The 25,507-nt window shown below is 46.9% G+C and overlaps 1 protein-coding gene across 1 annotated transcript in view; it reads right to left on the bottom strand.

Annotated features, from left to right (window-relative positions):
* Positions 1-3,494: 3,494 nt before the first annotated feature.
* Positions 3,495-25,507, bottom strand: part of LOC143986454 (vomeronasal type-2 receptor 26-like) — an 84,688-nt gene continuing 62,675 nt past the window's right edge. The window contains exons 5-6 of the mRNA XM_077484800.1: positions 14,825-14,948; positions 3,495-4,435 (exon numbers count right to left, since the gene is read on the bottom strand). Coding sequence (XP_077340926.1) covers positions 3,543-4,435; positions 14,825-14,948 — 1,017 coding nt within the window. The 3' untranslated portion in view covers positions 3,495-3,542. The remainder of the gene's footprint in view (positions 4,436-14,824; positions 14,949-25,507) is intronic.

Raw genomic sequence — 25,507 nt, 5'->3', positions numbered from 1 at the left:
CACATAGGGGGGCCCGGGATCTGGGGGTCCCCTTGTTAAAGGGGGCTTCCAAATTCCAATAAGCCCCCCACAACCAGCTGGCAAGGGTTGTGGGGATGAGGCCCTTGTCCCCATCAACATTGGGACAGGGTACTCTGGGGGGGGACCCTCCCCATGTTGAGGGCATGTAGCCTGTTACCACCCATTCAATTTACAAAGAAATACACACAACAAGGAAGATTATTTGATTAGCTCCTATAAAAAAAATATCCTTTAAAACACAACTGATCACAATGTGAACATGCTCTCATCAACTTAACTAATATAAAAAATGATATCTGAATACACCAAAAAAATGTATTTATTAATATAGCCGGATACATCTACATACAATATAATTAACCACTTCAGTCCTGGAGAAATTTACCCCCTTAATGACCATGCCATTTTTTTGCGATACAGCACTGCATCATTTTAACTGAAAATTGCGTGGTCGTGCGATATTATACCCAAACAAAAATTGATGTCCTTTTTTTTTTTCCACAAACAGAGTTTTCTTTTGGTGGTATTTTATCACCTCTGCAATTTTTTATTTTTTTTGCAAGTTCCTGATTAGGGATGAGCTTCGAGTTCGAGTCAAAGTCACGTTCGACGTGAACGTTGGCTGTTCACCCGCGAACAGTTTGGGGTGTTCGCAGCAAATTCGAAAAGCCGCGGAACACCCTGTAAAAGTCTATGGGAGGAATCTAAACTGCTAATTTTAAAGGCTTATATGCATGGTATTGTCATAAAAAGTGTTTGGGGACCCGGGTCCTGCCCCAGGGGACATGTATCAATGCAATTTTTTTTAAAAGCGGCCGTTTTTTTGGGAGCAGTGATTTTAATAATGCTTAAAGTGAAACAATAAAAGTGTAATATTCCTTTAAATTTCGTACCTGGGGCTGTGTATAGTATGCTTGTAAAGGGGCGTATGTTTCCCGTGCTTAGAACTGTCCCTGCACAAAATGTCATTTCTGCAGGAAAAAAAGTAATTTAAAAGCACTCGTGGCTATAATGAATTGTCGGCTCCCCGTAATACAGGGAACAGTCATTGAAAGTCATTGATAAAAAAAAAATGGTGGTGATCCCCTAAATTCAACTACCAGGCCCTTCAGTTCTGGTATGGATATTAAGAGGAGCCCTGCGTCAAATTTAAAAAAGAATTACGTGGGGTTCCCCTCAAATATCCATACCAGACCCTTCAGGTCTAGTATGGATTTTAAGGGGAACTCCATGGCAAATTTAAAAAAAAATGACGTGGAGTTCCCCCAAAAAATCCATACCAGACCCTTTATCTGAGCACACAACCTGGCAGGCCACAGGAAAAGAGGGGGGGCGAGAGAGCAGCCCCCACCTCCTGATCCATACCAGGCCACAAGCCCTCAACATTGGGAGGGTACTTTGGGGTAGCCCCCCAAAGCACCTTGTCCCCATGTTGATGGGGACAAGGGCCTCATCCACACAACCCTTGCCCGGTGGTTGTGGGGGTCTGCGGGCAGGGGGCTTATCGGAATCTGGAAGCCCCCTTTAACAAGGGGACCCCCAGATCCCAACCCACCCCCTGTTTGAAATGGTAATGGTACATTGTACCCCTACCATTTCACAAAGAAAGTGTAAAAAATTGTAAAAAAAAAAACACAAAGACACTATTGGGATAAGTCCTTTATTAAAAATAAAAAAGTTAAAAAGATTCCAGCGGTGGTAATCCACTCTGGGTATCCAGCGATGGCTGATCATCTCTCCAGGGTACAGCGAAGGATGATCTCTCCTCTCCAGGTCCAGGGTCCAACGATGATGTCCAGCGCAGTGCAACCTGTCTCCACCGGAGACACTGTGGGAATCCCAGCAGCCTGACAGGTCTCTTAGCTGAGGATGGGGCCACCCGTCACGTGACCCCATCCCCCTCTGACGCAAGGGGAAACCCAGGCTTCCCCAGTGACGTGCAGGTGACCCGCCCCCCTCTGATGTAATGGAAACCTACTTTAAAATGTACCTGTTACCATTTCAAATGGGGGGGCCAGGGTCTGGGGGTCCCCTTGTTAAAGGGGGCTTCCAGATTCCGATAAGCCCTCCGCCTGCAGACTCCCACAATCACCGGGCAAGAGTTGCGGGGATGAGGCCCTTGTCCCCATCATGGTTCCCCCAAAGCACCCTCCCAATGTTGAGGGCATGTGGCCTGGTACGGTTCAGGAGGGGGGCTCTCCCATCCCCCCTCTTTTCCTGAGGCCTGCCAGGTTGCATGCTCAGATAAAGGGTCTGGTATGGATTTTTGGGGGGAACTCCAGGCCATTTTTTTATTTGGCATGGAGTTCCCCTTAAAATCCATACTAGACCTGAAGGGCCTGGTAATTGAATTTGGGGGGGACCCACACGCATTCTTTTTTTCTCAATGACTTTCAATGACTGTTCTCTGTATTACGGGGGGCCGACAATTCATTCATTTCAGTACTTTTAAATTACTTTTTTCCCTTCAGAAATTACACTTTGTGCAGGGACAGTTCTAAGCACTGGGAAACAAGCGCTACTTTACAGGCATACTATAGACAGCCCCAGGTACGAAATTTAAAGGAATATTTCACTTTTATTGTTTCACTTTAAGCATTATTAAAATCACTGCTCCCGAAAAAAAGGGCCGTTTTAAAAAAAAAAATTTGCATTGATACATGTCCCCTGGGGCAGGACCCAGGCCCCAAAACACTTTTTATGGTAATAACTTGCATATAAGACTTTAAAATTAGCACTTTAGGCTTTTAATGGTCGAGTCCCATAGACTTTAATGGTGTTCGGATGTTCGAACAAATGTATTGTCTGTTCGCATGTACTGATGCAAACCAAATTGGGGGTTATTCGGCTCTTCCCTATTCCTGATCACTAGGAACAGCAGATCTTCATGCTGTCCCCTGTCAAAACAGGGATCCTCCTTGTTTACATAGACAAAATTCCGTTCTGTCTCTCTGTTCAGTGATCGCCGGTGGCCGGCGGAAATTGAGTCCATACTATCAATTGCATGAAACGACGTACAGGTAGGTCGTTTCACACAATAGAGCCGCCCTGCCGCCATATATGTGATTAAAGTGACCCAGGCACTAAAAATACATTACAAGCAGCTTATAAAAGAACATATTTTATATATTAATCTTTCGGGAAGGTGCTGAGGAAAATCTTCCCTCTCATGAAGAGTGATGGGTGTCTCTGATATCGGACACTTTAGGATGATTTGGATACTTTGTCCTCTGATCACTGTGGTTCCTCCTCACTAAGTGACTACATTTGTTCTGTATTGATGTAATGGCTGGTGGGAGAAACCACTACACCCAGCAGGGGACAAGGTTTCCAACAAACCCAAAGTGTGCAATACCAATGGTGTCCAGAGCAAAAATTAAAACACACCTTACAACATAGAGGTAAGTATTAAATGTTTATATTAAGCAGTGTTCATTCTCAATACACCAGCAAAATACTAATATTAACAGCGATAGAGATAATGCTATAACTACTGGTAACCCAGTGTTGCTCCATACATATTAGCGGATAACTGTTTTTGTATTCAGGTCGGGTCTGAACAGAATTATATAACTTTTTGGAAAAAATATACAGCCAAGAAGTCCAGAATTTGATGCTATTATAGCAAAAACCTCCACAGCCGCCATGTATTTCCCTCTGGTGCTCAGATAGGCCGGGATCATGGCAATCCAGACACTGCAGAACACCAGCATGCTGAAGGTGATGTACTTGGCCTCATTAAAACTGTCCGGTAATGTCCTGGCTAAAAAAGCGATAATGAAACTCACAGCGGCCAGAAGCCCCATATATCCCAGGACAGAGTAGAAGCCAATAACTGAACCCTCATTACACTGAATGATGATCTTCCCCTGATAAGAGTGAGTGTCCCGATCCTGGAAGGGAGGAGAAATAGACAACCAAGTGACACAGATTATGACTTGAACCAGTGAGAAGACACAAATGATACAATTGGGCAGTTTGGTTCCCATCCATTTCCTCCAGAGACTCCCAGGTTTGGTGGCTTGAAAAGCAATACACACCATGATACTTTTGGCAAGTAGAGAAGAGACGGCAACTGAGAAGATGACACCAAAAGAGGTGACACGCAACATGCAGGTCACATCTACTGGATGGCCGAGGAACAAGAAGACACAGAGGAAGCTCAGCATGATGGAGACCAGGAGAAGATAGCTCAGGTCCCGGTTATTAGCTTTAACAATGGGGGTGTCCTGATGAAGTATAAATATCCCCAATATTAAACCAGTCAGAAGACAACAGAGGATGGAGACAGCTGAAAATACTGCAACAATGGGATCATCAGTGTAGGAGAGAAATTCCATCAACTTTGGAACACACCGATCCTTCTTCTGATTTGGCCATTCATCATCAGGACATTTCATGCAGTTTTCACTGTCTGCAGGAAGAACAATACAAACACAATGAGCATCGGGGTCAGAGCTTCGGAGAAAATCAATTGCCTTGTGTTGTCTCACAGCTAGCAATGGGATTTCCATTAAGGTTTTGTGGGAAAGTCAAAGAACATACTGTATAATAGATAATAAATATAATTATACAGTAAAACCTTGGACTGTGAGCATAATTCGTTCTGGAAACGTGCTTGTAATCCAAAGCACTTGCATATTAAAGCAAATTTACCCCCTAAGAAATAATGGAAACTCAGATGATTCGTTCCACAACTATTTATTCATAAGTCCTTCAGTCTATAGTCCATGTAAACAGATTATAGCAATGTGACCAGGTTGTGTGACCATAAAATGTCCACCCAGAAAATGGCAGCCTCTAAGGATCAATGTACATGGGACATTTTAAAAAACTCTCCCGAACGATTTAACCGACATTTAAAAACGTCCGTTTTTGGCACGTTCACATGCCGCATTTAGCCGCATTTACATTTAACAAAATGCGGCTAAATGCGAGTTACCGTGTTTACACACGTTTACAAGCTGTTACAGTCATTTGGTGTTTCAAATGCCTCTAGAAATTGGGGGGGGGGGGCGTGGCTAGCCGGGAACGAAGATGGACGCCTAATTCCTCAGCTCGTCAGCCGGGAGCTATCACCTCACGACACAGGCTGACATCGTTGACCCATCCGCGGCTATCCCACTCGGTAACGAACGGAGGAAACGATCAGCTCATCTCGGAAGAGACTCACTGATCGTAAACCTCAGAAACTCACCGAGTTTTCATACAAGCCGGTGGAGCGTCCGGCGACTAGTCAAAATGGCGCTGACCTGGCCGCACGAAGCGCGGCATATACAGATCTACCGGACGCTCCAGCGGTGGACATCGTGGACGCAGGTACCCTCTCCTCATCTTCCTTTGACCAGGCATCCGATCCCTTACTGGACAGCCCAGCTAAAGCCAAAATGCGGCTAGACATGCCACCACAGCGGCATCTCCACCCCCAAATCGAGACCCAGGCTTCAGATCCCTTGTTCTCTGACCAGGCCCTGCAATCCTCCATGGCTGCCTTCCCCACAGCGGGCCAGCCAGTGCTTGACACGACCCTAAAGGAGATGCTCCTATCCCTCCAGTCTTCCTTAATGACTGATCTCTCCTCCATGTTCTCTAGAATAACATCTGATCTACATTCCTTATCTGACAGAGTGACCAACACAGAATTAGGATTAGCTGACTGTACCACTACAGTCAATGACATAATTGATACCTGTGAGGACCTTAAAGAAGAACACTCCTGGATGAAAGCCAAGCTGGACGACCTCGAGGACAGATCTCGCAGGAACAACCTCAAGCTGCGAGGAGTCCCTGAAAATGTCCCCCCTACTGACTTACCACGCTACGCCAAAGAGCTTATCCATGTTATATTACCAGACATACCCCCACGCGATTTGATCATTGACCGCATCCACAAAATAGCCAAGCCACCCCACTTAGCAGCCTCAGTCCCTAGAGACGTGCTGATGCGGATCCATTTAGGTACTATTAGGTATGAAAGAAAAATCTCCTCTACCATCTCCGTATACAGGAATCCAATTGTTTCCGGATCTTTCCAAATATACCTTACAAATGAGAAGACACCTCAACCCAATCACCAAGTCGCTACAAAACCACAAAATCCCCTACAAATGGCGCTATCCAGCTACGCTCCTCATTGCTAAAAATGGTCACACACATGTGATCGGTGCGCTGGACAAGGGCCTAAATCTCCTCCACTCCTGGGGTGTCATGACTGAACCCCCCGCCTCGACCAACCACCACAGGGCTCCACCTGTGTCCAATAGAAACCTCGATTTCAACAAATCCTAAATGCCGCCTCACCTACTACTATCCGGCCATTTTACGATGGCCGGATAGCTCCCGAGAGCTTTGATCCGCCGACACTTCACCATTCATTCCTAGATATCCGAACTGTTTTACCCCTGTCTGGAGGCTTTGTTTAGTGCTACTTGCACCCCTCCAACCGGTTGCCTTTTCCTCTTTTTATTTTTTATTTTTTTCTTTCTTACCAGTTCCATCACATGGTTATACAACTCTCCCAATCCCGAGACGTCTAGAGGACAAAGAAATAATTGTATCATTAATTCCTACTAGTATCGCCACATCTTACTCTCTGCCTTTTTTTTCTGTTCCTTTTGTATATAACATGCACAGTATTGCTCTATCCACAGCTTAGAGATCACTCACACTTCTGTCTCCTTGGACAGTCAACTACTCTGCCTGGACCCTCACAGCACTCGATCTTTGAAGAACCCACCTAAACGTGAGTTATTCCACTATCCTATTCCAATACCCGCCCACCATCTCATACCCACGATGCCTCTCACCATTGTGTCGCTTAACGCCAATGGTTTAAACCATCCGGCCAAACGCCACTCCCTGTGGAGAACTACCTCTGACGTCCGTAGTGACATTATCTGCGTACAAGAAACCCACCTACTGACAGTGGATACCCCACTCTGTAAAAAACACTTATTCCCTCATGTCTTTCATGCCACTCATGCCACCAAATCTAGAGGAGTTATGATTGCTGTCAAACACACAGTTGACTTCCAACTTCTGAAAGCCACATCAGACCCAGATGGCAGATACCTCATCCTTACCTGTAACATCAACCGAACGACCTATACGCTCCTTAATGTTTACGCCCCTAACTCCCATCAGTTGCGATTCTTACACAACGTACTCCGAATCGCAAAACCTGCTCAGAATCACCAATTCCTAATGTGTGGGGACTTTAACTTGACTCCAGATCCACTGATGGACTCCACATCTACTGCTACTAGGCTTGGATCACCTCTAAAACACTTCATTTCCTCTCAAGACCTTTATGATATCTGGCGCTGCCATCATGGCTCTGAACGGGACTTTACATTCTTCTCTGCCAGACACCGCTCTTACTCGAGAATAGATCTCTGATAAGTGGACCTTACAAAAAATTGTTAATTTCGTAATCCACACCACGACTTGGTCAGACCACGCCCCTATCTCTATCTCTATCGAGACTTCTCACTCCATCCCCACTGCTCACCTTTGGAGAGCAAACAACTACCTCCTCCAAAACGATCAATATGCATCAGAAATTTCGACCCATATCACTGATTACTTCCAGTTCAACAAGGGCACTGTGTCTGACCCAGGTGTGGTGTGGAGTGCCCATAAAGCATACATGAGAGGGGTACTTATAAAATTGGGCTCTCACCACAAAAAAAAGAGGACGCAACGTTTTGACGACTTAACAGCCCAAATTACTGCATTGGAACTGAAACATAAGTCCAACGCTAGCTACATATTGACGGACCAATTATTGACCCTAAGACAGCAACTTAGAACCTTTCAGCTCTTATGAATACTCTTATGAATACCTCCAGAGGAAAGTGAAAGCAACCACGTACTCTACTTCTAATAAGGCAGGCAAGAAATGAGCGCAACACATAAAGGGAAGACGTCTTAAGACCAAAATTTCCCAACTGACCCACCCTCACACCAAAACTACCCTTAGCGACCCCCAAGACATTGCTGACGCCTTTAGTTCCTACTATAGCGACCTGTATAACCTTGCACAAGACCCCTTTACCCCACAACCCTCGCAAACCGATATTGACAATTTCCTTCAAAACCTGAACCTCCCCACATTGACTGCCGAACAATTGACTGTTCTCAACGCCCCATTCACTGAAAAAGAAATTTTGGATACTATTAACACACTACCAAATGGCAAATCTCCAGGCCCAGACGGACTAACTGGCGAATACTTTAAACAATTTGCTTCAATTCTAGTCCCCCACCTGACTGAACTCTTTAACAACATTGCCTCCTCTTCTTCTTTTAATAAGGAATACTTAAAAGCATTTGTGATAACAATACCTAAGCCAGGGAAAGAACCAAATGTCCCCCAAAACTTCCGCCCAATCTCATTACTAAATCAAGATCTGAAAATGTATGCCAAAACCATAGCCCACAGATTAATTCACATCATGCCCACACTCATACACCAAGATCAGACGGGATTCACCAAGGGGAGACAAGCCCCTGATGCCTCCAGAAGAATGCTCAACTTAATCCACCAAGCAGAATCAACCAAAATGCCTTCTCTGATTCTCTCTTTAGATGCAGAGAAGGCGTTTGATAGAGTTCACTGGCCCTATCTTACCTCAGTTTTGAAAAAATTTGGTTTTACAGGGCATATATTGAATGCCATCATGGTATTGTACAGCACAAGTCTTTACGGAAGGAATGCTATCCCGCCCATTTCCCATCATTAATGGTACCCGCCAGGGATGCCCCCTGTCACCCCTTATTTTATACTTAGTTATGGAAACCCTGGCTGAACATATTCGATCTCTCCCTACTATCTCCGGAATAACGATTGGCACAACCTCCCATAAAATGTGTCTGTTTGCAGATGATGTCATCTTGAGTCTTACAAATCCGACTTCTTCCCTGGCTGAGGTACAAAGATTACTTAAATGGTTTAGTTTGGTCTCCTTCTACAAAGTAAACAAGTCCAAATCCCTTATACTGGATATTCATATTGATGCCACCACAAAGAATCTCCTCCAAATGCAATATCCATTTAAATGGACAACTACCCACAACCCGTATCTTGGCATTCAACTACCAAGATCCCTAAAACATTTATATGCGGTCAATTTCCCTCAACTGTTACACAATATCCAACAAACATCGCAGAAGTTAGCAAAACATGAACTTTCCTGGACCGGAAAACTCGCCGCCTTTAAAATGATTTGCCTTCCCCAAATCCTCTATTATTTCCGAACACTTCCTATTCCTCTCCCTACTACGTTCTTCTGTTCCTTTCAAACCATGTACAATAAATACCTCTGGAAGGGGAAAAAACCCCGATGTGCACACTCGAATCTCATTAAGCACAAAACAGTGGGCGGAATAGGCTCCATATATTTCAAAGACTACCATTCAGCAGCCATTCTAGCCCAACTTCCTCACTGGTTCTGCCCACCCTCATTAACTCCTTGGGCCCAGATAGACCGACAAACGTTTACCAAATCTGATTTAAAATCCTGGCTTCTCAGTGTGCCTCTGGGCACTTCCATCCCGACTTTCATATCCCCAACACTAAAGGCGTCGGCTCTTGCCTGGCGTAGACTATTTGACCGTCTACCCGAAGTACCTTCGTCTAACTTTAGTATCCCTTTAGAGACACTTTCTCATCTAACCCCTGATCTACCAACTTCCCTCTGGTCCCTCAAAGGTATTCATAATCTTCACTAATTGTACCAAGACCATCAACTCAAACCCTTCTCCCGATTACAAGCCGAATATAATCTCCCAACTCAGAGTACTTTACCTATCTACGCATCAGCCACTGCTTATCTAATGTACCCTCCCCGTTGTATACAATTCCCCCCAAAACTTGGAAGTTTTTCACCAAAACAACTTCCAATATTAAAGGCATAACCCACTTTTATAACTTACTACAACATAAAAACACCTTCCTTAAGCTGGCCCTCCATCATAAATGGGAGACAGACTTTGCTCACTCGTACACAGATGCCCAGTGGCAATCGGCTATCAATATAACCTACAAATATACAAAATGCGCAGCATTATGGAAACTCATGCAAAAAATCTCATCGAGGTATTAGGGGCGGTGTCACATGGCTTTATGTCACATGGGTTGGTGTCACATGGTGACCCCGCCCCCTTACGATGTCATAGTCCCCATGTGACATCAACCCATGTGACCAACCCATGTGACATAAAGCCATGTGACACCGCCCCTTGTCCCTATATAAGTGGCCGCGCAGCACGGCCCTGGCATTGTGGCCGGAGAGATCGTCGAGTCAACATCTCCTGGAGAAGAAGGAGAAGAAGAAGAAGAAGAAAAACGGAAGGCGGCGGCAGCGACAGAAGACCGGGCCACCGCCTGTAAAAGAGTTATAAGAAGGCGCGGTGGCCCGGCAGAAGAACCGAAGAGGGGGACAAGACCCCCGAAGTCGGGAGAAGAGGCCAGTGGCGAGGAAGAAAGTCGGACTCCTCCGCTAGCAAAAGAGCTACAAGAAGATAGCGGAGGAGTCCGGCGAGAAGACCCCCGAAGACGGAAGACCCCCGGAGCTGTGCAATAAAGTATTTTATCTCGTGTGTTGTGTTTTTTTTTTTGTACTTTTATTTTACAGGTGAATGGGTAGGGGTACATTGTACCCCATACTCATTCACATAGGGTGGGGGGCGGTATCCGGGGGCCCCCTTATTAAAGGGGGCTCCCAGAATCCGATAAGCCCCCCGCCCGCAGACCCCGACAACCAACGGCCAGGGTTGTCGGGAAGAGGCCCTTGTCCTCATCAACATGGGGACAAGGTGCTTTGGGGTGGGGGGGCCGCGCGGCCCCCTCTTCCCCAAGGCACCCCCATGTTGAGGGCACGCGGCCTGGTACGGCTCAGGAGGGGGGCACTCGCTCGCCCCCCTTTCCTGGCCGGCCGGGTAGCGTGCTCGGACAAGGGTCTGTTGTGGACTTGGGGGGACCCCCACGCCGATTTTTTCCGGCGTTGGGGTTCCCCTTTAAGTCCATACCAGGCGGCGGGGCCAGCGACGTCTCCTTCGCGGGCCCCGCCTACCTGGATAACCGCTCGAAATGAGCGGACTTTTCTCCGGGCGGGAAAAGTCCGCTCATTTCAAAAGTACGGCGGACTGCCATACACACGGGCGGGTTGTCCGCCAAAATGCGAGTACGACGGACAGAATTTCGAAAAATCCGAAATACTTAGTACGCCGGACTGCACGCTGAAAAAGTCCGCTGAAGCCCACACATGAGCGGACTGTCCGCTGAAATGTGTTTCGGCGGACTAAGTAAGCCATACAGTCCGCCCGTGTGTACGCGGCATAAGCCCTCATAGTTACTCTTGGTGGATGCAGGAATGGGCCCTGCTGTGAAATATTGATCAAGTATTGTAATTACATGTCCCTGTTGAACAGGGGAAGAAAAACTGATGCCACAACACTGCAACACCTCAAAGAAACTTTAGTTGGAGTGCAGGAATGAGCCCTGCTGCAAAGTATTTCATCAAAAATTGTAATTACATGCCCCGGTTAAACAGGGGCTGAAAAATTGGGCCTTAGCCACTGGTGGCGGTGCCTGGAACCAAAAATGTTCTTACAAGCTATCAGCATGATCATTGAGGAGGAAGAGGATAGTCAGTCAGCATAACAGGATAGCCACTCAGCATAAGCATAGGCAGTCTTGAAGGCATCTGACATTTCAAAAAAAATATTCAGTTACATCAGCATCAGGTGCTTGGTAGCTGGTGGTGATCCAAGACTGATTCATTTTTATGAAGGTTAGTCGATCAACCGAGTTGGTGGACAGGCACACCCTGTGATTGGTTACAAAGTCTCCAACAGCACTGAATGTTCGTTCCGAAAGAACGCTGGATGCAGGACAGGCCAGTAGTTCAATTCCATACTGTGCAAGCTCTGGCCAGGGATCCATCCTCAAGACCCAGCAACGCAGAGGATTTTCTGTGGGAAAGGTGTCCAAGTCTGACCTTGCCCCTAGGTATTCCTGCACCATGTAAATCAGATGCTGGCGATGGTTGCTGGAACCAATCATACCTTGGGGCTGCGGACTAAAATATTGTCTGAACACATCGGTCAGACAGCCACCTTCTCCACCGTTCCTTCTGTGACTGACCGAAGCCTCAGCAACATGTTGTCCAGGACCAGGAATTTGTAACCTCCCAGTCTCTGGGAATGCATTGCACAGACCTTTATGCAAGGCCTCCCAAAGATGTTTCATCCTCTGCTCCCTCTGAAACAGCAAGATAAGGTCCGCAACCTTGCCCTTGTAACGTAGATCAAGGAGGGTGGCCAGCCAGTAATGATCCCGCTCCTTGATCCGACGAATACGAGGATCCTTCCACAGGCTTTGCAGGATCAGGGAGGCCATGCAGTGTAGGTTAGCTGAGGCATACGGTCCGGAGTGCTCTGGGTCACTAAGGAGGACATGATCCGCAGCCACCTCCTCCCAGCCACGTTCAAGTCCACAGGTTTCTTGGGACTGTAAATGATCCCTAAAAGACTGCTGCTGATGCTGAGTGCCAGGCTCCACCTCCATGCTGACACAATCCTCCTCCTCCTCCTCTACCTGTGTGAGGAACACTGTCTGGATAAAGGGGGCCTTGAGAGGTAAGGAAGTCCTCCTCTTCCTGCGTCTGTTCTGCCTCAAGTGCCCTGTCCATTCTTTCACGCAGAGTGTGCTTCAACAGGTGGACAGGAGGGACAGTGTCACTGATGCATGCACTGTCACTGCTCACCATCCTCGTGGCCTCCTCAAATGGTGACAGGACAGTGCATGCTTCCCTGATCATGCACCACTGATGTGGGGAAAAAACCATGCTCCCCTGACCCTGTCCTGGTGCCGTAGTCGCACAGATACTCATTGATGGCCCTCTGCTGCATGTGCAGCCGCTGCAGCATGGCCAGCGTTGAATTCCACCTGGTGGACATGTCACAGATTAGGCGGTTCTTGGGCAGGTTAAATTCCTTTTGGAGGTCAGCCAGCTGAGCACTGGCATTATATGACCAGCAGAAATGCACACCGACTTTCCTGGACTGCCTCAGGACATCCTGTAAGCCCCTGTACCTGCCCAAGAACCACTGCACCACCAAGTTAAGGATGTGAGCCAAACAGGGCACATGGGTCAGTTGTCCCTGTCGGAGGGCGGAGAGGAGGTTGGTGCCATTGTCACAAACCGCCATTCCTGGCTTAAGCTGGCATGGCATCAACAGGCAGAGGGTGTGCCCTTAAGCTGGCCCCTGGAGGGCATCCTGCCTCATTGGAGATGTGCCTCCTCCTCCTCTCTCCTATCAGGCACCCATGTGGAGTCAGTGACCTCATCATCCCCTCCCTCCTCATCACTGGAGAAAACCTGGCAGTATGCTGCAGCTGGGGGAACATGACTGCCAGATTAGATTACTGTCCTTCTTGGGCATCCCCTCTCTCTGGGCTCAAGTTACTGCCTTCCTCTAGTATCATCATCAGAGCCTTCAAATCTCTGGGCATCCTCCTGGAGCATGTACCCAACACTGTGCTCAAACAGTTTGGGGAACTCCTCAGGAGGACATGCTGGGGCTAGGGAAGGAGTGACTGATGCCATTGAGCCAAGGGAAGAGGCCGCATTGCCGCCTGCTTTGCCAGACAAAGTACTCTGAGCCTGGGTGAGAGAGGATGAGGAGGATGGGGAGCATGAGGACAGCTTGGTCATCCACTCTACCAAGTCTTCAGCATGTTGTGGCTCAACACGGCCAGCTGCTGAAAAAAAGGACAAGCGTGTCCCATGGCCACGTGCTGATGAGGATGCACTGTGTCCACGACCAGCACTGTTGCCTCTAGACACAGAGCCTGCTTGCCCTCTTTTATTGGCTTGTGATTGTCTGCCTCTCCTTGTTGGACTTACAGACATACTAATGGCCTGCAGGGAGATGTAGCTGCAAAAAGCTGGGACGTATATACTGATTATACTGCAGCTAGCAGAAACAACTGCCTTCCTGTAGTATTATTAGTATGAGAACACCAGAAATTGGGGTAGCTTTAGGTGCACACTGTGCAGATGACATAATACACCGACTGTAATTACTACAGCTGCCTGTGGATAGGATCAGCAGAACACCAGCAATTGGGGTAGCTTAAGGTGCACACTGTGCAGATGACACAATACACCAACTGTATTTGCAACAGCTGCCTGCGAATAGGATCAGCAGAACACCGGCAATTGGGTTAGCTTTAGGTGCACACTGTGCAGATGACGCAATACATCAACTGTAATTGCTACAGCTGCCTGGGGATAGGATCAGCAGAACACCAGCAAGTGGGGTAGCTTTAAGTGCACACTGTGCAAAGGACACAGTACACAGGAACAAATCTAGCTAAACTGAATACAGTGTATATATATATATATATATATATATATATATATATATATATATATATATATACACAAAACACCTAGGATGCATATATATATATATACACAATACACTGACTGCAGCAAACCGACTAGTCTCCTGCCTGCTCTATCTAACTCAAATGAAATGAAGTGACACTGTCTATCTCTCTCTCTCTATCATCACGTCGGAACACACTACACAATGCCGACTTCCAGGCAGACTTATATTCATCATCAGTCCGAAAACTTGTAGGCTACATGTATTATTACTCCCTCATAAATTATGGTTATTTCTTGCACCACTAGAGTATTGTATACTCTGCTTTTGTACATCTGTGAATTTCAGTGTAAAATTAGAAAACATTAATAAATAAAACTGTATATAAATAAATAAGGTATACCTGTCTTATTAGATATCTGTCCTTCTGAACATTGGACACAGCCATAGCAGCAAGAGTGAATTGAAGATCCTGGCTTTTTTCTGTATCCGGGCGAACAAACATTCACACATCGAGATTCCAGCTTCTAAAAGGAAGTGAAAAAATAAATAAAAAATGAAGTCTACTTGTGTGAAATAACTAGACATGTGCAGAGTAAAACATTTCGTTTCGGAATTTCGTTTTCGTCTGAAAACTTAATTTATTTAGTTACTCCCGAAATTCGTTTTTATTTATTTCTTTTTCGTTCAAAAATTGCATTCGTCCGAAAATCCACATGAATTACGGTCGAATCTGTCTTGGAAGGCTTATGGTGTCTGTCGAATGTATAAAGAAGATTCGACGGAGCTAGTATATAGCATACTTTAGAACCCTATTAAAGTCTATGGGACTCCAACGTTCAAAATCTAAAGTGCTCATTTTAAAGGCTAATTTGCAAGTTACTGTCCTAAAAAGTGTTTGGGGACCCGGGTCCTGCCCCAGGGGACATGTATCAATGCAAAAAAAAGTTTTAAAAACGGCCGGTTTTTCGGGAGCAGTGATTTTAATAATGATTAAAGTGAAACAATAAAAGTGTAATATTCCTTTAAATTTCGTAGGGGGGGTTGTCTATAGTGTGCCTGTGAAGGGGCGCATGTTTCCCGTGCTTAGAATTGTCCCTGCACAAAGTGTCATTTATGCAGGAAAAAAAGTCCTTTAAAATCACTCGCAGCTATTATGAATTGCCGGCTCCGTAATACAGAGAACACTCATTGAAAGTCATTGATAAATAAATAAATAAATAAACAAAAAAAAAGCGTGGGGGTCCCCCAAATTCAATTACCAGGCCCTTCAGGTCTAGTATGGATATTAAGGGGAACTCTGCCTCAAATTTAAGAAAACATTTGACGTGAGGTTCCCCCTAAATATCCATAACCAGACCCTTCAGGTCTGGTATGGATATTAAGGGGAACCCCGTGTCAAATTAAAAAAAAAATTGACGTGGGGTTCCCCCTAAAAATCCATACCAGACCCTTTATCCGAGCACGCAACCTGGCAGGCCGCAGGAAAAGAGGGGAGGACGAGAGAGCGGCCCCCCCTCCCTCCTGAACCGTACCAGGCTACATGCCCTCAACATTGCGAGGATGCTTTGGGGGTCTGTGACCCCTCAAAGCACCTTGTCCCCATGTTGATGAGGACAAGGGCCTCATCCCCACAACCCTGGCCGGTGGTTGTGGAGGTCTGCGGACGGGGGGCTTATCAGAATCTGGAAGCCCCCTTTAACAAGGGGACCCCCAGATCCCGCCCCCCCCCTGTTTGAAATGGTAAGGGGGTACAAAAGTACCCCTACCATTTCACAAAGAAAGTGTAAAAAATGGTTAAATAAAACAAACACACTTTTGAAAAATTCCTTTATTAAAAATAAAAAAAAGATTCCAGTGGCGGTAATCCACTCTTGCTATCCAGCGACGGACGGTCATCTCTCCAGCGATGTCTAATGTCATCCAGCGCAGCGCAGCATCCTTCTTCTGTCTCCTCCACGGAGACACTGCAGGCATTCCGGCGGCTGACGTTTCTTATATACGGAGGGCGGGCCACCCGTCACCTGACCCCGCCCCCCTCTGACGCAAGGGGAAACCCGGGGTTCCCCGTGACGTATGGGTGACTCCGCCCCCCTCTGATGTAACGAAACCTGCCTGTGTTACATCAGAGGGGTGCGGGTCACCCCTACGTCACAGGGAACCCCGGGTTTCCCCTTGCGTCAGAGGGGGGCGGGGTCAGGTGACGGGTGGCCCCCCCCTCCGTATATAAGAAACGTCAGCCGCCGGAATGCCTGCAGTGTCTCCTCCACGGAGACAGAAGAAGGACGGAGGATTCGCTGCGCTGGATGACATGAGACATCGCTGGAGAGATGACCGTCCATCGCTGGATAGCAAGAGTGGATTACCGCCGCTGGAATCTTTTTTTTATTTTTTATTTTTAATAAAGGAATTTTTCAAAAGTGTGTTTGTTTTATTTAACCATTTTTTACACTTTCTTTGTGAAATGGTAGGGGTACTTTTGTACCCCCTTACCATTTCAAACAGGGGGGGGGCGGGATCTGGGGGTCCCCTTGTTAAAGGGGGCTTCCAGATTCTGATAAGCCCCCCGCCCGCAGACCTCCACAACCACCGGCCAGGGTTGTGGGGATGAGGCCCTTGTCCTCATCAACATGGGGACAAGGTGCTTTGAGGGGTCACGGACCCCAAAAGCATCCTCCCAATGTTGAGGGCATGTGGCCTGGTACGGTTCAGGAGGGAGGGGGGGCCGCTCTCTCGTCCCCCCCTCTTTTCCTGCGGCCTGCCAGGTTGCGTGCTCGGATAAAGGGTCTGGTATGGATTTTTAGGGGGAACCCCACGTCAAATTTTTTTTAAATTTGATGTGGGGTTCCCCTTAATATCCATACCAGAGCTGAAGGGTCTGGTTATGGATATTTAGGGTGAACCCCACGTCAAATTTTTTCTTAAATTTGAGGCAGGGTTCCCCTTAATATCCATACCAGACCTGAAGGGCCTGGTAATTTAATTTGGGGGACCCCCACGCTTTTTTTATTTATTTATTTATTTATTTATTTATTTATTTATCAATGACTTTCAATGAGTGTTCTCTGTATTACGGGAGCCGACAATTCATTATAGCTGCGAGTGATTTTAAAGGACTTTTTTTCCTGCATAAATGACACTTTGTGCAGGGACAGTTCTAAGCACGGGAAACATGCGCCCCTTCACAGGCACACTATAGACAACACCCCCCTACGAAATTTAAAGGAATATTACACTTTTATTGTTTCACTTTAATCATTATTAAAATCACTGCTCCCGAAAAACCGGCCGTTTTTAAAACTTTTTTTTGCATTGATACATGTCCCCTGGGGCAGGACCCGGGTCCCCAAACACTTTTTAGGACAGTAACTTGCAGAATCTTTTCTCTCTGTCAAATCTTTTTTCTCTGTCGAATATTTTCTCTATATAATCTTGGACTAATAGAGGTAAGGTTAAGCACATTCGACCACAGGTTCTATAGACACAGATTGTTCTCAGAGTCATGTCGAATCTCCTATTCTATATCGAACTGTTGTAACAATGAAAACGAAAATAAAGCATTTATTTATGTCGGATCTTTCGTTTTTCGGATTTTGTGCTTTCGTTATCGTTTGTCAAAACGAAAACGAAAATAGCTGAAATTCGGAAGAAAATGCATTCGGACGAAAACGAATGCACATGTCTAGAAATAACATTAGAGATTAAAAACTACTTCAGCCCCGGAAGATTTTACACCCTTCCTGACCAGGCCATTTTTTGTGATATGGCACTGCGTTACTTTAACTGGCGGTTGCGCGGCCGTGCGACGCTGTACACAAATAAAATGTTATATCTCTGTCGGGAGTGATCGTAGGTGGCCAGCGGACATTGCTTCTGCCGGGCCCGATGACTGGCTCCCCCTGTGGCCAATCAGAGCATGATCGCAGCTCCGTCTGCGCACACGGGCCCCCCCAGTGGCTATTCAACAAAATCACGTACAGTTACGTGATTTTGCGCAATAGAGCCGACCTGCCGCAGTATATATGCTGTAGGTGGTCGGCAAGTGGTGTGTCTCAAAATATTACTGTATTTTCTTAACCATTGCTTCCATTGGACATTACCCGATTGTTAACCAGACGCCGTCATTATATGGTGGCAGGTTGGCACGGCTGTCCAGTCACTGTCGGTTTAAGTCGGTCGCTCTAAGAGCTATAGGAGGTGCACCCGTGACGCATTGCCAGAGCCGATGCATGTGGCTGACGGCACGCGATGTCCACCGGCGACCCATGATTGCTCCCCAGAGGCAGAACGGGGATCTGTCAGTGTAAAAAACAGATCCCCGTTCTGACAGGGGAGTAGAGAGAGATTGTCTGTTCCTAGCGATCAGGAACAGCGATCTCTCTGTACTCCCAGTCAGTCCCACCCCCCCCCCACAGTTAGAATCACTCCCTAGGACACACTTATCCCTTTTCTCGCCCCCTAGTGTTAACCCCTTCCCTGTATAAATTGCTGTATAAATGTCAATGGTCCCAAAAAAGTGTCAAAAGTGTTCCAAACTGTCCACTGCAAAGTCGCAGTCCCCGCAAAAAATTGCTGATCACCGCCATCACTAGTAAAAACAAAAATTTCTAATAAAAATGCCATAAATATACCCCCTATTTTGTAGACGCTATAACTTTAACGCAAACCAATCAATATTCGCTTATTGCCTTTGTTTTTTGTTTTTTTTTACGAAAAATATGTAGCAGAATACATATCAGCCTAAACTGATTTTTTGGGATATTTATTATAGCAAAAAGTAAAAAAAAATTAGTTTTTATAGCGCAAAAAAACTAAACAAAAAAATGCAGAGGTGATCACATATCACCAAAAGAAAGCTCTGTTTGTGGGAAAAAAAAGAATGTCAATGTTGTTTTTTTTGTACAGCATTGCCTGACCGCGCAATTGACAGTTAAAACGACGCAGAGCTGTATCGTAAAAAATGGCCTGGTTATTTAGGGGGTAAATCCTTCTCGGGGTGGAAGTGAGTAAAAGTGCATGCAAACCCAAATTCTATTTTTTGGTGCCAACATGCCTCACTGTGTACAGTCTGGAGATCAGGCCAGGAACAAAACTTCTTATTTCAGGTTGACAACGCTAAGCCACTGCCTGTCATCGGAGGAGGACTCATGGCAGGCTGACAACGCTAAGCCACTGCCTGACATTGGAGGAGGACTCATGGCAGGCTGACAATACTAAGCCACTGCCTGACATTGGAGGAGGACTCATGGCAGGCTGACAATGCTAAGCCACTGTCTTACATTGGAGAAAGACTCATGGCAGGCTGACAACTCTAAGCCCCTGTACACACGGTCGGACATTCTGCCAACCAAATCCGTCTGATTTTGTCCGACGGATTGTGTCTGACGGATTGTGTCCGAAACTGTTGCATACACACAGTCGGACCAAGTTGTCGGAAAATCCGATCATTCAGAACGTGATGACTTTATTTCGTTACGATGGGACTACGTTCAGGTTAGTAGCCAATAGCTTTGGTCTAGGAATTTGATCTGAGCATGCGTGGCACTTGGTCCGATCGGAATTCTCTACACATGATTGGAGTATGTTCGATCGAACCAGTTGGTCAGAAAATATTTCCAACATGTTGGAAATTTGGGTCTGACGGATATTCCGACGGAATCAGTCCGATGCATACCACACACAGTCGGATTATTCGACAACACGGTCCGATAGGACACATTCCGACGGATTCTCCGACCGTGTGTACAAGGGCTAAGCTACTGCCTGACATTTGAGGAGAACTCATGGCAGGTTGACAATGCTAAACCACTGCCTGACATTGGAGGAGGACTCATGGCAGGCTGACACACTAAGCCACTGCCTGGCATTGGAGGAGGACTTATGGCAGGCTGACAATGCTAAGCCACTGCCTGACATTGGAGGAGGACTCATGGCAGGCTGACAACGCTAAGCCACTGCCTGGCATTGGAGGAGTATTTATGGCAGGCTGACAACGCTAAAGCCACTGCCTGACATTGGAGGAGGACTCATGGCAGGCTGACAACGCTAAGCCACTGCCTGACATTGGAGGAGGACTCATGGCAGGCTGACAACGCTAAGCCACTGCCTGACATTGGAGGATGACTCATGGCAGGCTGACAATACTAAACCACTGCCTGGCATTGGAGGAGGATTATGGCAGGCTGACAACGCTAAAGCCACTGCCTGACATTGAAGAAGGACTCATGGCAGGCTGACAACGCTAAGCCACTGCCTTACATTGGAGAAAAACTCATGACAGGCTGACAACTCTAAGCCACTGCCTGACATTTGAGGAGGACTCATGGCAGGTTGACAACGCTAAGCCACTGCCTGACATTGGAGAAGGACTCATAGCAGGCTGACAATGCTAAGACACTGCCTGGCATTGGAGGAGGACTTATGGCAGGCTGACCACGCTAAACCACTGCCTGTCATTGGAGGATGACTCATGGCAGGCTGACAATGCTAAGCCACTGCCTGGCATTGGAGGAGGACTTATGGTAGGCTGACAACGCTAAGCCACTGCCTGACATTGGAGGAGGACTCATGCCTGGCTGACAACGGTTAGCCGCTGCCTGACATTGGAGGTGGACTCATTGCAGGCTGACAACACTACGCGACTGCCTGACATTGGAGGAGGACTCATGACAGACTGACAATGCTAAGCCACTGCCTGACATTGGAGGAGGACTCATGGCAGGCTGACAATGCTAAGCCACTGCCTGACATTGGAGGAGGACTCATGGCAGGCTGACAATACTAAGCCACTGCCTGGCATTGGAGGAGGATTTGTGGCAGGCTGACAACGCTAAGCCACTGCCTGACATTGGAGGAGGACTCATGGCAGGCTGACAACGCTAAGCCACTGCCTTACATTGGAAAAAAACTCATGGCAGGCTGACATCTCTAAGCCACTGCCTGACATTTGAGGAGGACTCATGGAAGGTTGACAATGCTAAGCCACTGCCTGGCATTGGAGGAAGATGTATGGCAGGCTGACAATGCTAAGCCACTGCCTGGCATTGGAGGAGGACTTATGGCAGGCTGACAACGCTAAACCACTGCCTGTCATTGGAGGATGACTCATGGCAGGCTGACAATGCTAAGCCACTGCCTGGCATTGGAGGAGGACTTATGGTAGGCTGACAACGCTAAGCCACTGCCTGACATTAAAGGAGGACTCATGGCAGGCTGACAACGATTAGCCACTGCCTGACATTGGAGGAGGACTCATGGCAGCCTGACAACACTACGCAACTGCCTGACATTGGAGGAGGACTCATGGCAGGCTGACAATGCTAAGCCACTGTGTTACATTGGAGGAAAACTCATGGCAGGCTGACAACTCTAAGCCACTGCCTGACATTGGAGGAGGACTCATGGCAGGCTGACAATGCTAAGCCACTGCCTAACATCGGAGGAGGACTCATGGCAGGTTGACAATGCTAAGACACTGCCTGGCATTGGAGGAGGACTCATCGCAGGCTGACAATGCTAAGCCACTGCCTGACATTGGAGGAGGACTCATGGCAGGCTGACAACGCTAAGCCACTGCCTTACATTGGAGAAAAACTCATGGCAGCTGACAACTCTAAGCCACTGCCTGACATTTGAGGAGGACTCTTGGCAGGTTGACAATGCTAAGCCACTACCTGGCATTGGAGGAAGATTTATGGCAGGCTGACAATGCTAAGCCACTGCCTGGCATTGGAGGAGGACTTATGGCAGGCTGACAACGCTAAACCACTGCCTGTCATTGGAGGATGACTCATGGAAGGCTGACAATGCTAAGCCACTGCCTGGCATTGGAGGAGGACTTATGGTAGGCTGACAACGCTAAGCCACTGCCTGACATTAAAGGAGGACTCATGGCAGGCTGACAACGATTAGCCACTGCCTGACATTGGAGGAGGACTCATGGCAGGCTGACAACACTACGCCACTGCCTGACATTGGAGGAGGACTCATGGCAGGCTGACAACGCTAAGCCACTGTGTTACATTGGAGGAAAACTCATGACAGGCTGACAACTCTAAGCCACTGCCTGACATTTGAGGAGGACTCATGGCAGGTTGACAACGCTAAGACACTGCCTGGCATTGTAGGAGGACTCATGTCAGGTTGACAACGCTAAGCCACTGCCTGTCATTGGAGGAGGATTCATGGCAGGCTGACAATGCTAAGCCACTGCCTGGCATTGGAGGAGGACTGATGGTAGGCTGACAACGCTAAGCCACTGCCTGACATTGGAGGAGGACTCATGGCAGGTTGACAACGCTAAGCCACTGCCTTACATTGGAGAAAAACTCATGGCAGCTGACAACTCTAAGCCACTGCCTGACATTTGAGGAGGACTCTTGGCAGGTTGACAATGCTAAGCCACTACCTGGCATTGGAGGAAGATTTATGGCAGGCTGACAATGCTAAGCCACTGCCTGGCATTGGAGGAGGACTTATGGCAGGCTGACAACGCTAAACCACTGCCTGTCATTGGAGGATGACTCATGGAAGGCTGACAATGCTAAGCCACTGCCTGGCATTGGAGGAGGACTTATGGTAGGCTGACAACGCTAAGCCACTGCCTGACATTAAAGGAGGACTCATGGCAGGCTGACAACGATTAGCCACTGCCTGACATTGGAGGAGGACTCATGGCAGGCTGACAACACTACGCCACTGCCTGACATTGGAGGAGGACTCATGGCAGGCTGACAACGCTAAGCCACTGTGTTACATTGGAGGAAAACTCATGACAGGCTGACAACTCTAAGCCACTGCCTGACATTTGAGGAGGACTCATGGCAGGTTGACAACGCTAAGACACTGCCTGGCATTGTAGGAGGACTCATGTCAGGTTGACAACGCTAAGCCACTGTGTTACATTGGAGGAGGATTCATGGCAGGCTGACAATGCTAAGCCACTGCCTGGCATTGGAGGAGGACTGATGGTAGGCTGACAACGCTAAGCCACTGCCTGACATTGGAGGAGGACTCATGGCAGGTTGACAACGCTAAGCTGCTGCCTGGCATTGGAGGAGGACTTATGGCAGGCTGATAATGCTACTGCTAATATTGGGGCAGTTGTTTAGCATTGTCAGCCTGCTACAGGAAGGGGTAATCTCCGGGTAAGAAACTCCAAAGGATTTGCAAAAAAATGAATTTCTTAAGAAAACTGAATACAGCAAGACATGATGCCTAACATACTGAAAACAAAAAAAAAAGATTTGGGGTTTATATGCGCTAAATATTTTTGCAGACTAAATGGCGTCAGCCATCAGCCTTGCCCAATTTATTATTTTTTTTTATTTTTTTTGAACAGGTATAATAAAATTATTTTGATGGTATTCTTAACAGAGCAAACAGGAGGACATAAGAGAGATTTACATACACTTGAAATCATTTTAACCTGAGGGACAGAAGTCATTGCTATGGATGAGCTTCAAGTTCGAGTCAAACTCATGTTTCGACTCAAACATTGCCTGTTCGTCTGTTCGCTGAATAGCGAACAATTTGGAGTGTTCGCGGCAAATTTGAAAAGCCATGGGACACCCTGTAAAAGTCTATGGGAGAAATATAAAGTACTCATTTTAAAGGCTTGTATGCAAGTTATTGTCATAAAAAGTGTTTGGGGTGGGGTGGGGGTTCCCCCCAAATTCAATTACCAGGCCCTTCAGGTCTGGTATGGATAACCCCGCATCAAATTAAAAAAAATGGTGTGGAGTTCCCACCAAAAATCCATACCAGATCCTTTATCCGAGCACACAACCTGGCAGCCCTCCTAAACTGTACCAGGCCACAACATTGGGAGGATGCTTTGGAGATCTGTGACCCCTCAAATCACCATATCCCCATGTTGATGGGGACAAGGTCTGCGGGCGGGGGGCTTATCAGAATCTGGAAGCCCCCTTTAACAAGGGGACCCCTGATCCCGGCCCCCCCTGTTTGAAATGATAAAGGGGTCCAAAAGTACCCCTACCCTTTCACAAAGAAAGTGTAAAAAAATTGTGACAAGTGACAATCCGCAATGTGTGGCAGGCGACGTGGCAAGTGACAATGCGGAATGTTACATAGACACCCCCCAGGTACGAAATTTAAAGGAATATTACACTTTTATTGTTTCACTTTAAGCATTATTAAAATCACTGCTCCCGAAAAAACTTAAATTTTTAAAACTTTTATTGCATTGATACATATCCCCTGGGGCAGGACCCGGGTCCCCAAACCCTTTTTAGGACAATAACTTGCATATTAGCCTTTAAAATTAGCACTTTAGATTTTGAATGTTCGAGTCCCATAGACTTTAATAGGGTTCTAAAGTTCAAACAAAGTTTAGGTCTGTTTGCAGGTTCTGGTGCGAACCGAACTGGGGGGTGTTTGGCTCATCCTTAGTCATTGCCCATAGAGAAGCCCAAAGTCCAGAAGTATGAGTAATGCCGCGTACACACGGTTGGAGTTTCTGGCAGAAAAAGTTAGATGGAAGCTTTTCATCGTCTATTCCAATTGTATGCCTCATCTGACTTTTTTTTTTTTTTCGAAAATTCTGACGGACCTAGAAATGGAACATGTTCTAAATATTTCCGATGGAACCAATTCCTATCGGGAAAAGCGCTCGTCTGTATGCTATTCCCGAAGTATGAGATGGAAGCTATTGACTACTGGCTATTGAACTTCCTTTTTCTAGTCCCGTCGTACGTGTTGTACGTCACCCTGTCCTTGACGGTCGGACTTTGGTGTGACCGTGTGTAGGCAAGACCGCTTGAGCAGAATTCCGTCGGAGAAACCTTCGGAGTTTATTCCGACGGCGAAACCGGACGCATGTACGCGTCATAAGAAATGATCCCTAAAAATATTTCACTTTCCTGTTTAATTTCTGTGTTATTTATACCAATATGTGAAGGGCAGATAAGACTAATAAAATATTTGAAGCCAAAAAGTTCATGGGTAACAATAATTAATGTCATTGCTTGACTATAATTGTTACACATCTGTTCAGTGGTGTCACTGAAAACAGTGCCACCCCCCCGATCAGCCGGGTCTGAAGAATGTACCCATCTATGGTGGGCAC

Source organism: Lithobates pipiens, unplaced genomic scaffold, assembly GCF_037356315.1.
Source record: "Lithobates pipiens isolate NorthernLeopardFrog02 unplaced genomic scaffold, aLitPip1_a1.2 Scaffold_160, whole genome shotgun sequence".
Taxonomy (NCBI): Eukaryota; Metazoa; Chordata; class Amphibia; order Anura; family Ranidae; genus Lithobates; species Lithobates pipiens.
Note: the sequence above shows the minus strand (reverse complement) of the source record. Positions and strands in the feature narration are given on the sequence as shown.